This window comes from Nannospalax galili, unplaced genomic scaffold (assembly GCF_000622305.1).
Source record: "Nannospalax galili isolate Female #2095 unplaced genomic scaffold, S.galili_v1.0 scaffold490, whole genome shotgun sequence".
Lineage (NCBI taxonomy): Eukaryota > Metazoa > Chordata > Mammalia > Rodentia > Spalacidae > Nannospalax > Nannospalax galili.
The window spans coordinates 3,159,172-3,176,017 of NW_008329666.1; the positions used below are offsets into that span (position 1 = coordinate 3,159,172).

Sequence of the window (16,846 nt, forward strand, 5' to 3'; positions counted from 1 at the left end):
CCACATCCTCTCCAACATTTGGTATCATTTGTTTTCTTGATCTTAGCCAGTCTGACTGGGGTAAGGTGAAATCTTAAAGTGGTTTTAGTTTCCATTTCCCTAATTATTAGTGACCATCACATATTTTAACTTTAGCTTAAATAGATTAATTTTCTCTCTCTGAATGCTCTCTGTAGGAATTCATCCTCTCTGATCTTATAAATCTCCAGTTCAGCCCTTCAGTGAGACAAAGGGTTCATGGGATCACAGAGGTTCGTTTTCTACCATGACTAATGCCTTGCCGGGTGGTCAGCTGAGCATCAGAACAAGACAAATGTATTTGTGTTAATAGATGAGATGATGTTCTAAAGGTGCTAGAAATACACCATAAACTCTCTCAGGAGGTGCCGGGCTTAGAAGCCTTGTACTCAGATTTGCCTTGGTGTGTACTTGGGGCCTAGTCATTTAACTTCCCTGGGCCTCAGTTTTTTTTTTTTTTTTTTTTTTTTCGTGTTTCAGAGGGAAAAATTAATCCCTGCCTCAGAGGGAAACCCATCAGACTTACATGTTGTAACACATCTAAAGGGACCACTATCCAGAACAACATGGAGTCACTATCACTATGTGGTTGTGCAAGCATTTCCTTAGCCAGTGATAGAAGGGCAGATGCAGACAAGTAGGATTCCATAGGGAAGACTTAACCCTCCAGGGCTGTACAAGATCCCAGAGCCTGAAATGCTGCAAATGGCTTCATTGCAAATAGCACCTGTCTCCACAACGGTGGTGAGGACAATGGACAGCCAGCAAGTTACAGTTAGTGAAATGCTTACACGGGAATCATCCTCAGAACACTCTGGGAACCTGCTATCCCTTCCCAGGGCTTAGGAAAGTGCACTAGGAATATCAGGGGATGTAACACACGGCTGCCATGAGGCAGGGCTGAGTCCTCTTGCCACAGAAGCACTTCACCTTTCAGGATGCTTTCAAGGAAAATGTCTAAGTACTCTGAAAAATAGGCCTCTGATTGTTTATCATCTAAACCAGCAGAGCTCTCAGTGGCAAAACTAGCCCTTCTACTGTTATAAAGAAAAGCTCTAGATCAGGCGATGAAGATGGTAGACAGTCCCACAAGTTGGCTGCTTTATAGATGAACATCGTATGTACAGTAGTGCACACTGCCTTCTGGAAGAACACTTTACATCAGGGTTCTGGAATTTCTTCTGAAGGGGATTTAGTTCTGTTCTCTATTCTAGAAGAGGTGTGAAACTACACATCACCAAGCCTGCATCAGGTGATGAAAGCTATATGTTGTAAGAGAGGAAGTGTTTACTGAGACTGGTTTTCTTAAAATTTTCATTTTATGTTTATGAGTGTTTTGCTTGCATGTATGTAAGTGGCCCCATGTTATAAAGTACCTGCAAAGGCCAGAAGGAGCATCAGATCCCCTGGAACTGGAATTACAGATGGTTATTAGTCACCATGTGGATGCTGGGAACCTGACTCAGGTTCTCTGCAAGAGCAGCCAGTGCTCTTAACCACTGAGCCATCTCTCCAGTCCTGAGACTTGGCTTTCAATTGGCTGCACACTTAATTTTAAATATCCCAGGTCAGTTGAGCATGATGCACATGCCTATAATTCTAGTTACTCAGGAACCTGATGCATTAGGACTTCATATTCAAAGCCAGTCTGGGATATACTGGGTAAGCGACTCTGTCTCAAAAAAAAAAAAAAAAAAGGAAAGGCTCGGGATGTTAGTTCAGTAGTAGAGTGCTTGCCTAGCCAGTGTGAGACCCTGGGTTCAATCCCCAGCACAAAACAAAACCAACAAACAGAAACCAACTCTACACTAAAGAATCTCCAAAAATATGTGTAATAAATGCTTTCCCCACGCCATGTCCCAAAATGATCTAGATTAAAAATCGACAGCAAAGCCAGGCATGGTGGCTCATGTCTGCAATCCTAGCACTTGAGAGACTAAAGCAGGGCTGTCATGAGTTCAAGGCCAGTCTGGACTACAGAGTTAAGACTGTCTAAAAAAAAAAAAATTGACATAGCAAATAAGTGTAGTATCTTACTGAAAGGCCACACCTTGAGAGACAACTAGAAATTAAAATAGTTTGTTAAATTTCATGTGTGTGTCAACTATTTGGTTTAGTTCTTGGCAGGCGTATATTCACGTATTTAGGAAAGATGTGCCAAAGAAAGAAACAAAATGCAGAAAACGGGGTTAGAGGTGTAGCTCAGCAGTGGGGTGTGTCATTGGCAGGCAGGAGGCTCTGGGTTCAATCTCCAGCACCAAAATCCAAAATAAAACAAAAAGAAAACCAAAATATCCCAAATCTGGTTCCTGTAGAGGTGTCGCACTGAGGCAGAACTGGGTTTTGTCACCTCACTAGATGTATTATAGCACAGAACTGAAACTATTCCTGATGAGGTGTGGCCCTGTTCACAGGGCTTCCTTCTCTGTGGGCAGCTAGTGCCTGATGAGACTTCAGTGTGTGGGTGTGACACTCCCCTGGTCTTGTGAGTTAGCAGACAAGCACTTGGCTATGTCTGTTTCTGCTCCTTGGGCTCTGGCAGAGTCAGAGGCCACAGCTTGGCATTCTACCTCTCCTTGTGTGTTGATGGGTTGGTTGTGGAAATCAATTGACTGGAAAAACAGCGCCTACCTGTCCTTACAAGTCCTCTAAACTCTGTGCCTGGTTAGCCCTAGTTAGTAGGAAGCTGCGTTCCTGGATTCTTTTTCTCTATGGCCCCAATGGCTCTGTCACCTTCAGGGCCAATACGCATTCCAGCCCCCCATTACCTGGCTGGAAGACGAAGACTTTTTCCTTTCGGCCTTGGCATTACTCTTGCTTTCGACTTTACACTCATTCTTATCGCCTGAATAAGTGGCACCATCTAAACTGGATTTTGACCTGGGGAAATAAAACCCAGAGAGATTACAGATGAAGCAATCTGTAATGTGTTCATGTCACCCATTATTATAAATCTTCGCTATTATATCATGTCACAAGAAAGTCTGACATTCGTTTTCTCTTCTGGATACCGATAAGGGGTCATGACACTCCACGGGCACTTACACAGCACATGTTTTAGGAGACTGGGATGATTTTAACAAACTGTCATGATAAACTCAGAGAGGGCAATTGAGATGGGAAAGTAATTACATCATTTCAAAAGTGTTTTAATCCATATAAAGAAGAGCACTTGAGGCCCATTACTAAATAAGATTTCAGCTGTAGCTCAAAGAATATTTCTGTTTCAGAATCCATTAATATTTAACAAGCATTAACAGAGTAGGGCATTGTGCTAAAGGCCTTGGGTCCACAAGGCTGTCTTTATCCTTAGGGAGTCTGTGCAAACAGGCATTAAGCCTTTCTCTCTTTCTCTTTCTCTTTCTCTTTCTTTCTTTCTTTCTTTCTTTCTTTCTTTCTTTCTTTCTTTCTTTCTTTCTCTCTCTCTCTCTCTCTCTCTCGGGACCTTCTTTCCTTCCTTCCTTTCTTTCATTGAGACACACATGACAGTACATGCCTATAACCCTAGTGCTTAGGCTGGCCTCCTTGAAGAGGCCCCACACCTTCATTTTACACTGGCTTTCTGGTCCTGCTCACAGGCACCCGTAGGAAGTAAGAATAGCACCCTTGAGAAAACTCAGAGAAAGCAGTGCTGTGTAAGGAGGCACTCCCCACTCTTCACAGAGGCCAGTTTTGACAGACGAGTCCTTGTCCTACTGTGCCATCAAAGGTAGAGTTGTCTGTCTTGTCCCATTTGCCTACAGCCCACAGTTCTCAAAAGATCTGCCCATGCTTGCAATTAGGTTGATAGGAATTAATGTACTTGAGGCCAGCCTAGGCTATATAGAGAGAACCTTCAAAAATAAATAAATAAATAAGTAAATAAATAAATAAATAAAAGAGGTGGGGCTAGGGACCAGGAAAATGGTCAGTGGGTAAGGGTGTATGATGCACAAGCACAAGGACATGGTCGGGGATCCCCTGCACATGTAAAAAGCCAGACATGGCTGCACACGCCTGTAATCCCAGTGCTGGGTGGATTGCTGGGGCTTACTGGCCACCAGCCTAGCTGAAAAATAGTGGGTTCCAGATTCAAAAATGGTGGGTTCCAGATTCCACTTTCTCTTAAGGGAATATGGTGAAGAGATAGAGCAGGATACCGAATATCTTTCTCTGGCCTCCATTTACCTCCACATGTGCACACACTGGCGTAAGAACCCCTCCCCATGTGTACACAATGCATAACACACACACACACACACACACACACACACACAAAGACAGTACATGATTTAGCTATTATATATTATAGAAGTTAGAAGGTTCAGAGACAATAAGAGGAAGCCAGAGGGGAGGAAACAGAATAATGTGAGTTTGTTTATTATTTATTATTTATTTACGTTGGGGATCCAACACAGGGCTTAAGTTCACAAGGCACTACCAGAAAGTGCTCTACCACTAAACTAAGCTCTGGCCCTAAAATGTGTGTCTAAGACAGAGGACCTTGCAGAATGAGCAGGAGAAAGTGGGGATGAAAAAGAGAGACAAAACATCTTAGACTGAGAAAATAGTAAAAGTGAAATCAGAAAAACATAAAAAAGAACGTTTTGTTTTGTTTGGTTTAATTAAATTTCAAGTTTTTTTTCTTTAGAAGAAGCATTTCATTACAGCTTTAACATACTCAATAACAGTTTCCCAGAGCAAAGATACATCTCTAATGCAAGTCATCCATTGTCTTGTTGAAGACAGAAGTCAGAGCCCCAGAATTTCTGTTGAAGGCGATTTTAGCCCTGGCTCCCCATTTAGGCAGATGTGTGAATTTGCACATAACTTCAACCCTGTAGCTAAGAAGAGTTATTTCAAAATGGAATACATGGATGAATGCTAGAGTTACTACATGAATGTGCTTTATAATTATGCAGTTGCTTTATCGCTATTGGTGTGAAGTGGTATACACACACACATCTATTCCACAATTTTACATTATTTCTTAAAATAAAACTCTATTGTATATTTGGCTCAAAGTAGATTTAGGAATAATCTGAAGTAATTCAAATGCTACAGATGGGGGTTAGAGAGATGGCTCAGTGGTTAAGAACACTGGTCGTTCTTGCAGAAGACCCAGGTTTGAAGCCCAGCACCCACATGGCAGCTAACAACTGTCTGTAACTCCAGTCCCAGAGGATCCAACAGCCTCTTCTGACCTCCATGGGCATTGCACGACACGGGTGCACTTACCTACATGCAGGCAAAACATCATACACATAAAATAAAAAAAAAAATAACATTTTTTTAGAAAGTTCCAATGCTACAGATGGACAGAAATGACTAAAGTTGGGGAGACAACAGCCTGGCTTTCTCTGCTGTGAGAACATGGGCCATATGATGCTAAGATAGCCTACATTTCTTCTTTCCACTTATGATTCCATAGTGCTGAAGTTGTAGGGACAGCACCTCACAGCAATTCAAGGCAGATGGAGCCGGCTGACTTCAGCTATGGGCTACTGAACCTCTTCATAGATATAAATTCCCTGGGAATTCTGAAGATTTTTTTTGCAACTTTGAGTAAACATTTATACTCTACCTTATAATTATTTTTACAAATGTCAAAAATAGTAATGGCATTTAAATGGGTATGGTGGTACCTACTTGCAATCCTAGTATTTGGGGGGGCTGAAGTAGGAGGATCATGAATTTGAGGCCAGTCTTGGGGGGATATAGTGAGTTCGGGGCCAGCCTCAGCTACACAGCGCTCAAAGCACAAACAACAAGAAAACAAAACAGCAACAACAAAAGATAAAATAATAATGGACTGTATCACCTCTACTGATTCAGTATGTGTTAATAGAATTACGAGGGAATGGGAAGATCTTTGGAAGAACTGTGGACTGCGGGCAGATACACTAAGCAGTACAGTTCTCCCTTCTAGGACTTGGAAAGGCACTGTACACAAGCTGCTCTGTGTAGCAGACCTGGAGTTCCTTTACATAGTACTGATTTCTCTGCATGTTCTCAACCATGTTACTCTCACTTGCTCATGGGCAAGACCACAGATGGCCAGTGCCATGATGTAGGGCCCAGTTGGTAAAAAAACTGTTAAGAATTTCCAGATAGCGTGAGCAGAGCATCAGTTGCACCCTCTGCAACATCACAGACTGCTACTGAGGCACACGCAGTTCTCATCCGAAGCCTAGGGAATTCAGAATGAACCCAACTGCTTGCAGGATGACCACTGCCAAAGGTCCACAGCGGTGAAAGAGATACAAAACAATGTACTCTATGTGGAGAGTCATTTGGTGAGGAGGGCAGGATGCTCTGATGGGAGACAGCTATAGAAAAATGGTGAAAAGTGAGCTGCCACAAAACAGGAAAGACAGGTGTAACTGGGGGTGGAAGCTGGAAAAAAAAGAGGGGTCTGAGTGAGGAATCAAGACAGCCTCGGTGAACCAAGTAAAAGGTAGGAATCAATTAATTATCCCCTTTGCAGAAGCCAAAAGGGGGAGAAGTCAATAGAGTTCTAACAGTTCAATAATGGGGAGGAAAGTATTCACCCTTAGCAGAGATTTCTAAAACCACATTTAGGGCTGGGGATGTAGCTCAGTGGTAGAATACTTGCATAGTCTATGTGAGACCCCTGATTTGATGCCCAGTACCACATAAAACCAAAACAAACAACAAAACAAAATTAGGAAACCCTTTCCACACTTATTCCTCCTCGCTGGTCAGTGGGATAAACATTCTCTTCTAAAGCCTTTCAAGCACCTTCAAACTTCTCTGTGGTAGCTTATGCCTCTGGAGCGACAGGGCCTACGGCTACACATCTCAAAAACCTGTTTCTCTCCTCCTAGTTCCCATCCATGCCAGAGCTCCTTCACAGTCCGGTTACAGGACGTGGGTAGCTTGGCAGATCCTCAGGATGTGTTCTCTGACTCTTCCCCAGGCTCCCAGGAAAGTGAGGGCCAGCTGTGTACATCCGGAGGCTGAACAGACAGCCTTGGAGGGTGCTTTATTATTGTCCACTTGAGAGCGGGCTTCCTGGCCTCCTCAGTCAGAAAATCAGCGCTTCCAGCCAGGGGCAGCCATTCTTCGGAGGCTGGAAAGCAGGAGCGAGACATGATGGTGGGAAGCAAGTACCAGGGCCTGGGTATCAAGGATGAGGGCCAAATGCCCAAATAATTAGGGCATTATTTGCCTACAGTAGAACCTCACTTATAACAACGACCGTAAAACTAGATACATGGGCTCTTTCCCAAAGCCCGAGAACAAGGAGTCAACTGAAGACTCACCACAAGCCAATGCTTCTCTTCTGGTCTGGGGACTCGGCCTCCACTGATGAGGTAGGGGACTGGGCTGTTGGAGACTTGTTGGTCTTCTTTTTGTCCTCCACACCATTCTCGGCCTCCGAGCTGGAGAAGAGAGAAAAAAGCTTCACCTTAGACATCCAGAGGGAGGTGGAAGGAAAAACGATGAAGCAGTCTCGTGTTCTGGAGAGAGGAAGAATTCTCATTCCTGGCAACTCTGACAGCTGGGACCGTCCCCAGTCAACTCTATTCTAAGGCCTCCCTGTTGGAGCCTCAAGGGCAGTAGCTGCAGGTGACACCTGCTTTGCTTGTAAATGTCCTGACTGTAAAGGACTCCCTCAGCTCAGGTCTGTCTGTGCCTGTGGGTCTGCCCAGCCTAGGCAGGTACTGGGCAATGGAGCACCTGGAGGCTGGGAGGGACCCTGTGCGCAAGCGCAGGGCACACACACATGGGTGGCCTCCTGCAGGTGCTGAGAACCCCCACCCTCTTTGTTTGCACTTCTCCTATGTCACTTATCACCTTTTGTTGTCCTTATGACGGTCCCACTTTGGGTTGTTGTTTTAACTGCGTACTTCCCTAAGCAATTTACAGACTAATCTTTATAGCCACCCAGGCTAAGAAGGAATTATTACCTTCATTTTGTATGTGAGAAATCTGAGGCTCTCACTGGTTCACAAAGCTAGCATTTGTCTCAGTTTGATCCATCTGTAAGGTATTTGTGCACGTATTCTTCTCATTCATCCATCCATCCCTTCCACATCCACTTTTTATTCATTCATTTATCCACCTTACTCAGTGAGAGCTCTAAGATGGGGTAGGAATCGGATTCATCTTTATACTAACCCACTCACCACAAAGTCTAGAGCAGTAGTGGTCGGTATTCATGATCAATAGACTGGAAAAACTAGGCCTGACTTTGGTAAAAAGAGAGACAGGAAGAGAGTAGAAAAGAGGGTAAGTTAAGAGGTTAGTTCACCGAACCACCCACAAACAGATGGGTGGTGCATGACGTCAGTACCCCTAGTCGGTGGATGAAAACTGCTTCCCGTTGTGGGAAGCAGGAGGGAAAGAAAACTGAAGAGAGAACAGAGGGTGCTACTCATGGTCCAGATGTTAACTTGTGCAGCAAAGAACTCAAGAGTCATACTTCTGATGCTGTGAGACCTCCGCTGTGGTTGTACACAGATGTAATAAAATGGCATTGCGGTGACATATTAGCTGATTAAAAATATTTTATTATTTTTATTTTTTGTGTATGAATGCACTGCCTGCATGTATGTAACTGCACCCATGTTGTGCAATGCCCATGGAAGTCAGAAGAGGGCATCAGATCCCCTGGAACTGGAGTTACAGATGGTTGTTTGCCACCACGTGGGTGCTAGGAATCAAACCCAGGTCCTCTGAAAGAGCAGCCAGTGTTTTTAACCACCGAGTCATCTCTCCATCCCCATATTAGCTGATTTTAATGCTAAGTTATCACCTATCTGACATTTTCACCTGCATCTAACCAGGCAGGTAGTTAAGCTATGGGTTAGTTAAGCTCTCTGGCTGCTTGCTCATCACTTTTCCCAGCATGTGAACATTGCAAGCCACACTCAGGGGGAGTCCTATCCTGTACAGAAATCAAGACTAAGCATAACTGACAAGTGGACCATTCAATAATCCCTAGGAACGGCTCGTGCTCTTGTGTGGTAGTTAGTCTTTCTCTTTTCCTAAGTGGACAAGTACTGAGGATACAGGCCTAGCCCTCTACTCATCAGTTCTTCTCAAAGCACTTAGAGGCTTAGTCCATACTGTAGTTCAAAAGCATCTGGCAGAAATCTACTTAAGAAGCCCTTGTTCAATAAGGAGACTGATTGTAAAACTTAATTCATTTTACCATTCACTTAAATATTTACTAAATTTTATGCTGAGCCACATTGGCTCAGAGGCACAGCCATGAATAGACCTTTGTGTAGAAACAGCCACTCCTATAAGAAGCACTCAGAAGAAGGTGGCACTGTTTGGAGGTGGCCCTCCTGATACTCAGCCTGGCCCCTTGCTCTGGGTACAGGCAGCTCAGGAAGATATTGAAGAGGAAGCAAAGCTGGGCTGGACTTCAGCCCCTCTCTGACCTGACCTTTCTTGGGCAGACACTTTTGTGCAGTTCAGGGTTCTAAGGTTTTAATCTCATATGGTGGTTGTTTTGATGCACATCTCTAAACAGCCAATCCAAACAGTGGCCTTCAGTGCAAACACTTCCAGATATTCCCGCCCCACTAAGCGTTCCACTGGTGTTTGTCTTCACTGTTTTTGTCCTTGATTAGCTGGACCAGAAGCCCAGTGTCTTCCAAGCCTTCCTTCCTACATGGTTCCTTTCAGGTTTCTTCTTCATTCTTACCTCACCAGGTACTTACTCCATAGATGCTTTGAGCTGCAGGCTTTTCTGCCAAAGGTCTTAGTTATTGAAGCACTCCTTAAGTTCCTTAAAACTCAGGCAATTTCTGTTATTTTCCATAGCACTCATACTGGTCATTTGTAAGCTGATTGATGTGGGATTAACTATGTATTGTCTCTAAGAGGAAGTGAATTCCATCTATGAGCTAATTTAGTTTTAGGTTTTTGTTTACTTAAAGGTGCTGCAGGTTTAAGCAAGCCTTTCCCAACAAGTAACTTTTCCTGCAAGAGCCCCTTACCTTGGCGATCTTATAAGTAACAGACTACCAGGTAGAAACCAAATAGCAGCAGAGGCCCACCCTACCGTGTCTGAGAGAGCAGAGTGTAGGAGGGAAATGGAATGTTTCCCCAAGGCTCTCAGGAACTGGGAATTACTGAAAATGAAGCTGAGCCAATTTCTCTCGACCATGAAAATAAAATGTTTTTTTTTTTTTAAATTTTTTTTTTTTCTTTTAACAAGAAGACAAAGCCTTTTCAGGGGATAATAACTAGAAGCGTCAACTGGGAAGAAAAGAGCCAGATCTTTCTCTTTCAACAAGTATTTATTGGAAAAGTCTTTGCTAGAAGATGTTCAGAACTTCCTAAATGAGAGACATCAGAGTGCTGACAGCTTTGCGTCCCCATAGAAGCAGCAGGAATTGCTGGAAACACATGACTTCTCTTCACCTGCCTTGACAAGTTATTTCTTCTCCCATCTCCAACCCTAGTTAAGTATCAGTAATGGGCTCTGAAAGCCTTTCAGTAGAATTTCAGAACAATGAGCAGTCCAGCTTATACCACACTTATTAGGGGACTGCATCTTTATGACCAGCCAGGACAAGCTGGCTTCAATTAAACATTGCCAAACTGTTACACGAGCCACAAATAAAAACGGGTGGACCATCCTTATCAACAGCACAATATTTGTCATTTCCCAGACTTCATCAGTCCGATGAGGACTTAAATTCAGATGTTACAATCTTTCAGAATTTGGTTTCTTTGGGAGAGTCAAGTATCATTTCTACTGGAGACAGTCCCTGTGAGTTTAAATTCGACTCTTTTTCTTGTTGGGTCAGCATCCAAGATCCTTTGCCCTTCCTGCTGAGTGTAGACTACTCAAGTTTCTTCGCATGCAAGCCTAGGTAAGCACATAGCTACGATTAAGCTACTTCTCAGGCGAGTGACAGGTGCTTGGTGTGGTTTAGTCTAGGAAACTGTGCTTCTTTATAAGTATAGTGACAATTCCTACTAATCTAAGGCATAAAAAAATACGTCACTCAGCTTCCTTATACTAGTAATTTTATAGCCCCTGATTTTTAAAATCTCTTATCTCTTAAAAATTCAGCCTTTATCATAAAAGAGGATTACAGGACAAATTCTTGGAAATGGAATGACGGTTAAAGTCAGGTCAGAAGAAACCATGTGGCTGAAAACCTGTTCTGAACACCTGGCAGCTGGACAGGTGTCCTCACAAACCCTTGTCTGGTATGCTGCCTACCAGTGTGGTGGCTCCACGGTGAGCAGGCAGAGCTACAATATTTGAGAAGCAGAGTTTATCTGCAGTGATGGAGGAGGGTTCTGGGACCTGCTGGGTGTACCCACAGTCAAAATACAGACAGACATTCTAGTAACCCAAAGACGGAAGTAGAGTAGGTGAAGTGGATATAACAGTCTTGGCAGAAGGGAGATACTCTAAAGAGACTCTCCCCTTTTAGCTTCAAGACTATTGAAACAATGATCCCCATAGAACTGGAATTTCCCTTGGACTCTCATGCTGGAAGGAGGACAGGGTTGAAGTCTAGTGTCAGCCAGAGGAGGTACCAGAAAGAGATCCCCACACAATTGTGGGGGCTTATCAGGCCATGGTGCAGTAGAGATGCAGCTGAGACAATGACACATGGTGAAAATCACACCCGGGACTGCTTAGTTATGCAAACCTCTGCCTTCTGTTTAAGCCTAAACCTCAGATCAGGATCTCAAAGATGGACAGGGAGGAGGGACTTGAATGTTCACCAGACCTTTTATTTGTTCTTTTCTCTGTTTTTCACCATTGCTTGCATTACCCACCCCCCTCATCTTTTTGAGATAGGGTCTCTCTGTAGCACAGCTGGCCTGGAACTCTATGTAGACCACACTGCCTCGAACTCACAGAGAGATCCACCTACCTCTGCCTCCCAAGTGCTGGGCTTAAAGGCATATGCTACCACACCTGGCTTCATTACTTTCCTCTTTAACTGTAGCATTGAGGGCAGGTGGAGCTAACTTCTTAGGGTTGTCAGGGCCCCAGTCTTTGACCCTAACAGCTCTAGTTAACATGAAGTACGGAAGTGTAGAAGTTGGTAGCAAAGACAGGGATGGCTGGGAGACCCTTTAGCTTCTTCAGTTTGGTAAACTCGGACTCTCCCAGGGTAGGTTTCTATATGAACAACCTTCTGTTTACAATTCTGATCTAGCATATCTTTGTTTATGTAATTACATGTACTTATGAATAGATTAGTATCTAAGCCCTAGAATTTCTAACTTATAGTTAGAGAAATGAACTTTTCTTCTAACCCTGTTTCATGGTGGTTCAGTTTCTCTCCAGAGGCACCTACTTTTCCCAGTAATTTGTGTCCTTCCTTCTGAGACTATGTGCACTTGAGTGTGCTTATTGTCAATATAAATGATAGACTATTATTCTACACCTTGCTTTAACAAAATTTCTTTTTAAATTCATTTCTAACTATGTGTGTGTGTATGGGGAGGTGTATGTGGCTATGTGCATGTGAGTACAGGTGCCCATGGAACCCAAAAGAGGGTGTAGGATTCCTTGGATAGTGCTGAAAACCAAAGCTGGGTCCTTTACAAGAAGAGCAGGTACTCTTAACTCCTGAACCATCCCTCCAGATCTGAAATAGTTCAAGACATTTATTTATTGTGTGTGTGAATGTGCGTATGTCACAGCACGCATGTGGAGGCCAAAGAACTTTTGGGAGTCAATTCTCTCCTTTTACCACGTGGGTCCCAGAGGTTGATCTCTGGCTTGGCAGCAGGTGCTTTCATCTGTTGAACCATCTCACCAGCTCCATTGTGCTTTTTGAAAAAAAAAAGAAAACAAAACCCACCTTACTGTATTTTGGTTCTCTTTCAATACCAGTACACATAGATCTTTCTCATTATTCCCTCCTTTCTCCCTTCAACAGGGTCTTGCTGTGCAACCCCATCTAGACTTGAATTTGAGGTCCTCCTGCCTCAGCTTCCTGTGCTGGGGTTACAGGTCGTCGCCATGCCCAGTTTCTTCATTCTTTTTAAAACCATAGCAGAGAGTTCTATTGTAATAAATAAACTATAAATGAACCAGTTCCTAACTGATGATTATTTATATAGATTTTTGTCTTTGCAAATATAAAGAACACTGCAGCGAATGTCTTTATATTCATCATGTGTATGAATATACTTACAGGATAGTTTCCTGGAAATGCAGCTGTTGTGTCAAAAGTTAGATTTAAAAGCATTATAATTATTGCCACATTGCTCTTGGGAGAGATTCTATGACTCACTCCTAAGACATAGTTATGTTTATGAATTCCTCCTAATAAAGTAATAAACCCCAAAATATATATTTAAATGTATATAGCAGAATACCTGGTATGTAAAATAACATTAGGAATTTTAATAATGGCTGTTAAGCTTTTTGATCTTTGCAAATATGAGAGGTTAAAAAAATCCCCATTAAAAATTTAATCTTTGACTTATTTTACTTATCAATTTCTTAGGTTAGTGTACAAAATAATGAGTTTCATGATGGCATTTTCTTACATACATGTCATTTTACTCTGTTCTCATTTGTTTCTTCCCTCTTACCCTCCCCATGTCCCCTGCCCTCCTCTGGCTGGTTCCCTTCCTTCCCCCTTGGTTTTCAAGTCACTGTATTCTATTATCTTCTCCCTCTACTGCCCTTGCAAGCCCTCGGGACCCCTTTCGAGTTTCAAGACCTACACACATATGTGCATGTTTATACAAACATCTGTATATAATTTGAAATCTATATTCCTCATTTGAGAGAAAACACAGTATTTGTCCTTTAGAATAAATAATACTGGGGCTGGAGAGATGGCTCAGTGGTTAAGAGTGTGTGCTGTGCTTACAGAGAGCCAGAGTTTGGTTCCCAGTGCCCATGTTGGGCATCTTATCTTTAACTCCAGGTTCAGGGGATCTGACACTCTCTTCTGGTCTCCTTGGGCATCTGCACATACATGCACACACAGACACAGACACACAGACACACACTCACACAGACAAATAAAAACAATTATTTTAAAAAATTTAAAAGAATCTTAAACATTTAGAAAAGTTAAGTGACTACTGGAGGTCAGCTTGACAGTAAAATAGACCATAAATGAAAACCTTGCTTTTCTTTCTTGATAGACATAGATAAATAAAAGGCATACAGAGAAAAGAAATGGCCCAAATAGTATTTTGTTTGTATTTCAGCAAAGTCTTCAATACCATGGGGCAAGCTTCCAGTTCAAGATGAACAACAGAAATGTTTACTTCTTTTTCCAGAGCCTTTAACATGAATACTTCTAAAAGAAGTAATAATCCTGCTACAATGAGGAAGGGAAATCATCAAAAGAAGACTGAGTTCCCAAGAAACAGAAAGTAAGAAGTACAGTGTTCACACACATAGCACAGTCATCCAGAACACGTCAGTGGCTCCAAAGAGACGTGCTTGTCTGAAGTCCACTGGATGCAGTAGTAGGGGTACGTGAGATGTTTTTGGAAACTCTAGATCTAATTCAAGGTGTGCCTGTGATGGAATGGTACAGAACTCCTGTTCCCTCTCATGTGGGTGAGGTACTGTCCCATTCCACCCTGTCCTGTCTTCCTAATCATCACATTGCTCTCAAAACCTTGGGCAACTCATGTAATTCCACCATGTTTAATTTTTAAGATTCCTATTCTGAAGTTACTAAAAATCAGCTTATATTAAAAACAAATAGATAAATGAAAACACCGGCCTCTAAGAGCACTGTTTGTGCTTTGAGAAGTCAGCAGTGAAGAAGAGCCACAGCTGCAGTTTCCTCCACGCTGGGGCACCCAGCAGGGATGTCCAGGGTCTTCCTCTTCCAGCCTTCCAGGACATCAGGGCCCGATTCATCCCCCTGACACCACCTGACTGTGTCAGTCACTGCTCCAGAGCCAACAAGGGCTTTCTATTGAGCCCTGGGTGTCAGCCAAGACGCTCCATGGTCTCTCAGTCTCCATCTACTTTCCACGTTGGCCCTGCTGGTCTTGCCATGGCCCCATCCACAGCCCATTCCATCTCCCTCTGTAACATGCTCGCTGCTCCCTCACATTGGCCTCTGGACAGGTCCAACTATTTCTCCTTTTGATATGAGTCTCTATCTCTTAATTTCCAACATCGGAATGTAAAAAACTGTGTAGTTATTACTTGTTGACTGGATGGCTGAGTATAATTATCTGAGGATAATAATCTGTACTTTAAAAAGAGCTTGGCCTGGGGCTGGAGAGATGGCTCAGTGGGTAAGAACATTGGTTGTTCTTGCAGAAGACCTGGGTTCGAATCCCAGGACCCACATGGCATCTAACAACTGTCACTAACTCCAGTCCCAGGGGATCTGACAGCCTCTTCTGACCTCTGTGGGCATTGCACGACACGGGTGCACTTATCTACATGCAGGCAATACATGCATATACATAAAATAAACATAATAAATAAAATTAAAAAAAAAGAGCACTGGCTGTTCTTCCAGAAGGCCCGGGTTCGAGTCCCAGCACCCACCCAGTTCCAGGGGATCTGACACCTTCTTCTGTCCTCCATGGGCACTGAACAACACAGATGCACTTACATACACGCAGACAATACACGCATACACATAAAATAAAAATAATAAAATGTTTAAAAATAGTTTGGCCTTGACTTTTATGTCAAACCTGACTGCTAACTTCCTTCCAAAGAGTGTCCTGTCGAGGGCTGGGGTGAGAGAAGCAAAAGGCCAGTCTTCACACTTTCGCCTCGTCTCTAATAAGCATTATGTGAATGCTTCTTTTTCAAACTGATTATCAGTTAGGTGAGCAATAATCTGAAGCCACATGGAAACTTGAAAAATTGTCTTCGTTATTGTAAGAAACAATAGCAAGGAAAACCATAAACAAACTAAATAATTTCTTAGTAGTGGCATTTTGAGGCCAAGCACAGCTGGAAAACAACCCAAGAAAATAACCAGATGATGTATCAAGGCAGCAGCAATTGCCTTTTTCAATTTCCAGTCAAGGTAGAGTGATGTTACTGACAATTCTCTTGCTATTTACAACCTCTGCATGTAAATATGATTTTACATTGTTCAGTGCAAACAAAATCTCTAAATCTCTCAATTGTAAACCAGAGTATAATAGAATATAAACCTTCCTAGGGGCAAAGGCTTTAAACACTTTTCATAATATTTTTCTTTTTCTTTTTCAAAATATTCTCTTTTGTTTTTTGGGACAGGGTCCATTATAGAGTCCTGACTGGCCTGGAACTGGCTGTGTAGACCAGGCTGGCCTCAGAATTGAGACCATCTTCCTACCTCTGCTTCTCAAATGCTGGAGTCAGAGATGTATACCACCATACCCAGCTACTTTCTTTCTTTTTTTTTTTGGTTTTTTTGAGACAGAGTCTCCTTGTAGCCCCTGCTGGCCTGGAACTCACTATATGTAGACCGGGCTGGCCTCGAACTCACAGAGATCCACCTGCCTCTGCTTCCCGAGTGCTGGGATTAAAGGCGTGCACCATAACGTCCAGCTACTTTTGTATTTTTGTCTCTATTATTTTTTGAAACTGCTCCTTATTAACAATTACAGGGTATTAGAACAAATAACTTTTCATACAGCTAGGTCTGTCAAAGGACACCGATTTGATTAAGATTTTTGGTCCCATATGTTTAGGGAAGAACTGGCCTTTACATAGAATGAAAATCTTACTCAAAAAAGAACAGGGTATAAATATGCAGAAAAAGCTTAGATAAAGTACAATGTTAACAAATCTTCAGTTATTAGAGTAAACATTCGAACTACCTTAAGTATCAAATAAGATGAAATCAGGTACTTTAGAAATAGTTCTAAATTTAAGCCTAGATTTTGGAGAGCA

General features: G+C 42.7%; 1 protein-coding gene across 1 annotated transcript in view; it reads right to left on the bottom strand.

Moving 5' to 3' along the window:
* Positions 1-16,846, bottom strand: part of Gramd2b (GRAM domain containing 2B) — a 115,825-nt gene that overhangs the window by 24,949 nt on the left and 74,030 nt on the right. The window contains exons 2-3 of the mRNA XM_029567368.1: positions 7,284-7,403; positions 2,787-2,898 (exon numbers count right to left, since the gene is read on the bottom strand). Of these exons, the coding sequence (XP_029423228.1) occupies positions 2,787-2,898; positions 7,284-7,403 (232 nt within the window). The remainder of the gene's footprint in view (positions 1-2,786; positions 2,899-7,283; positions 7,404-16,846) is intronic.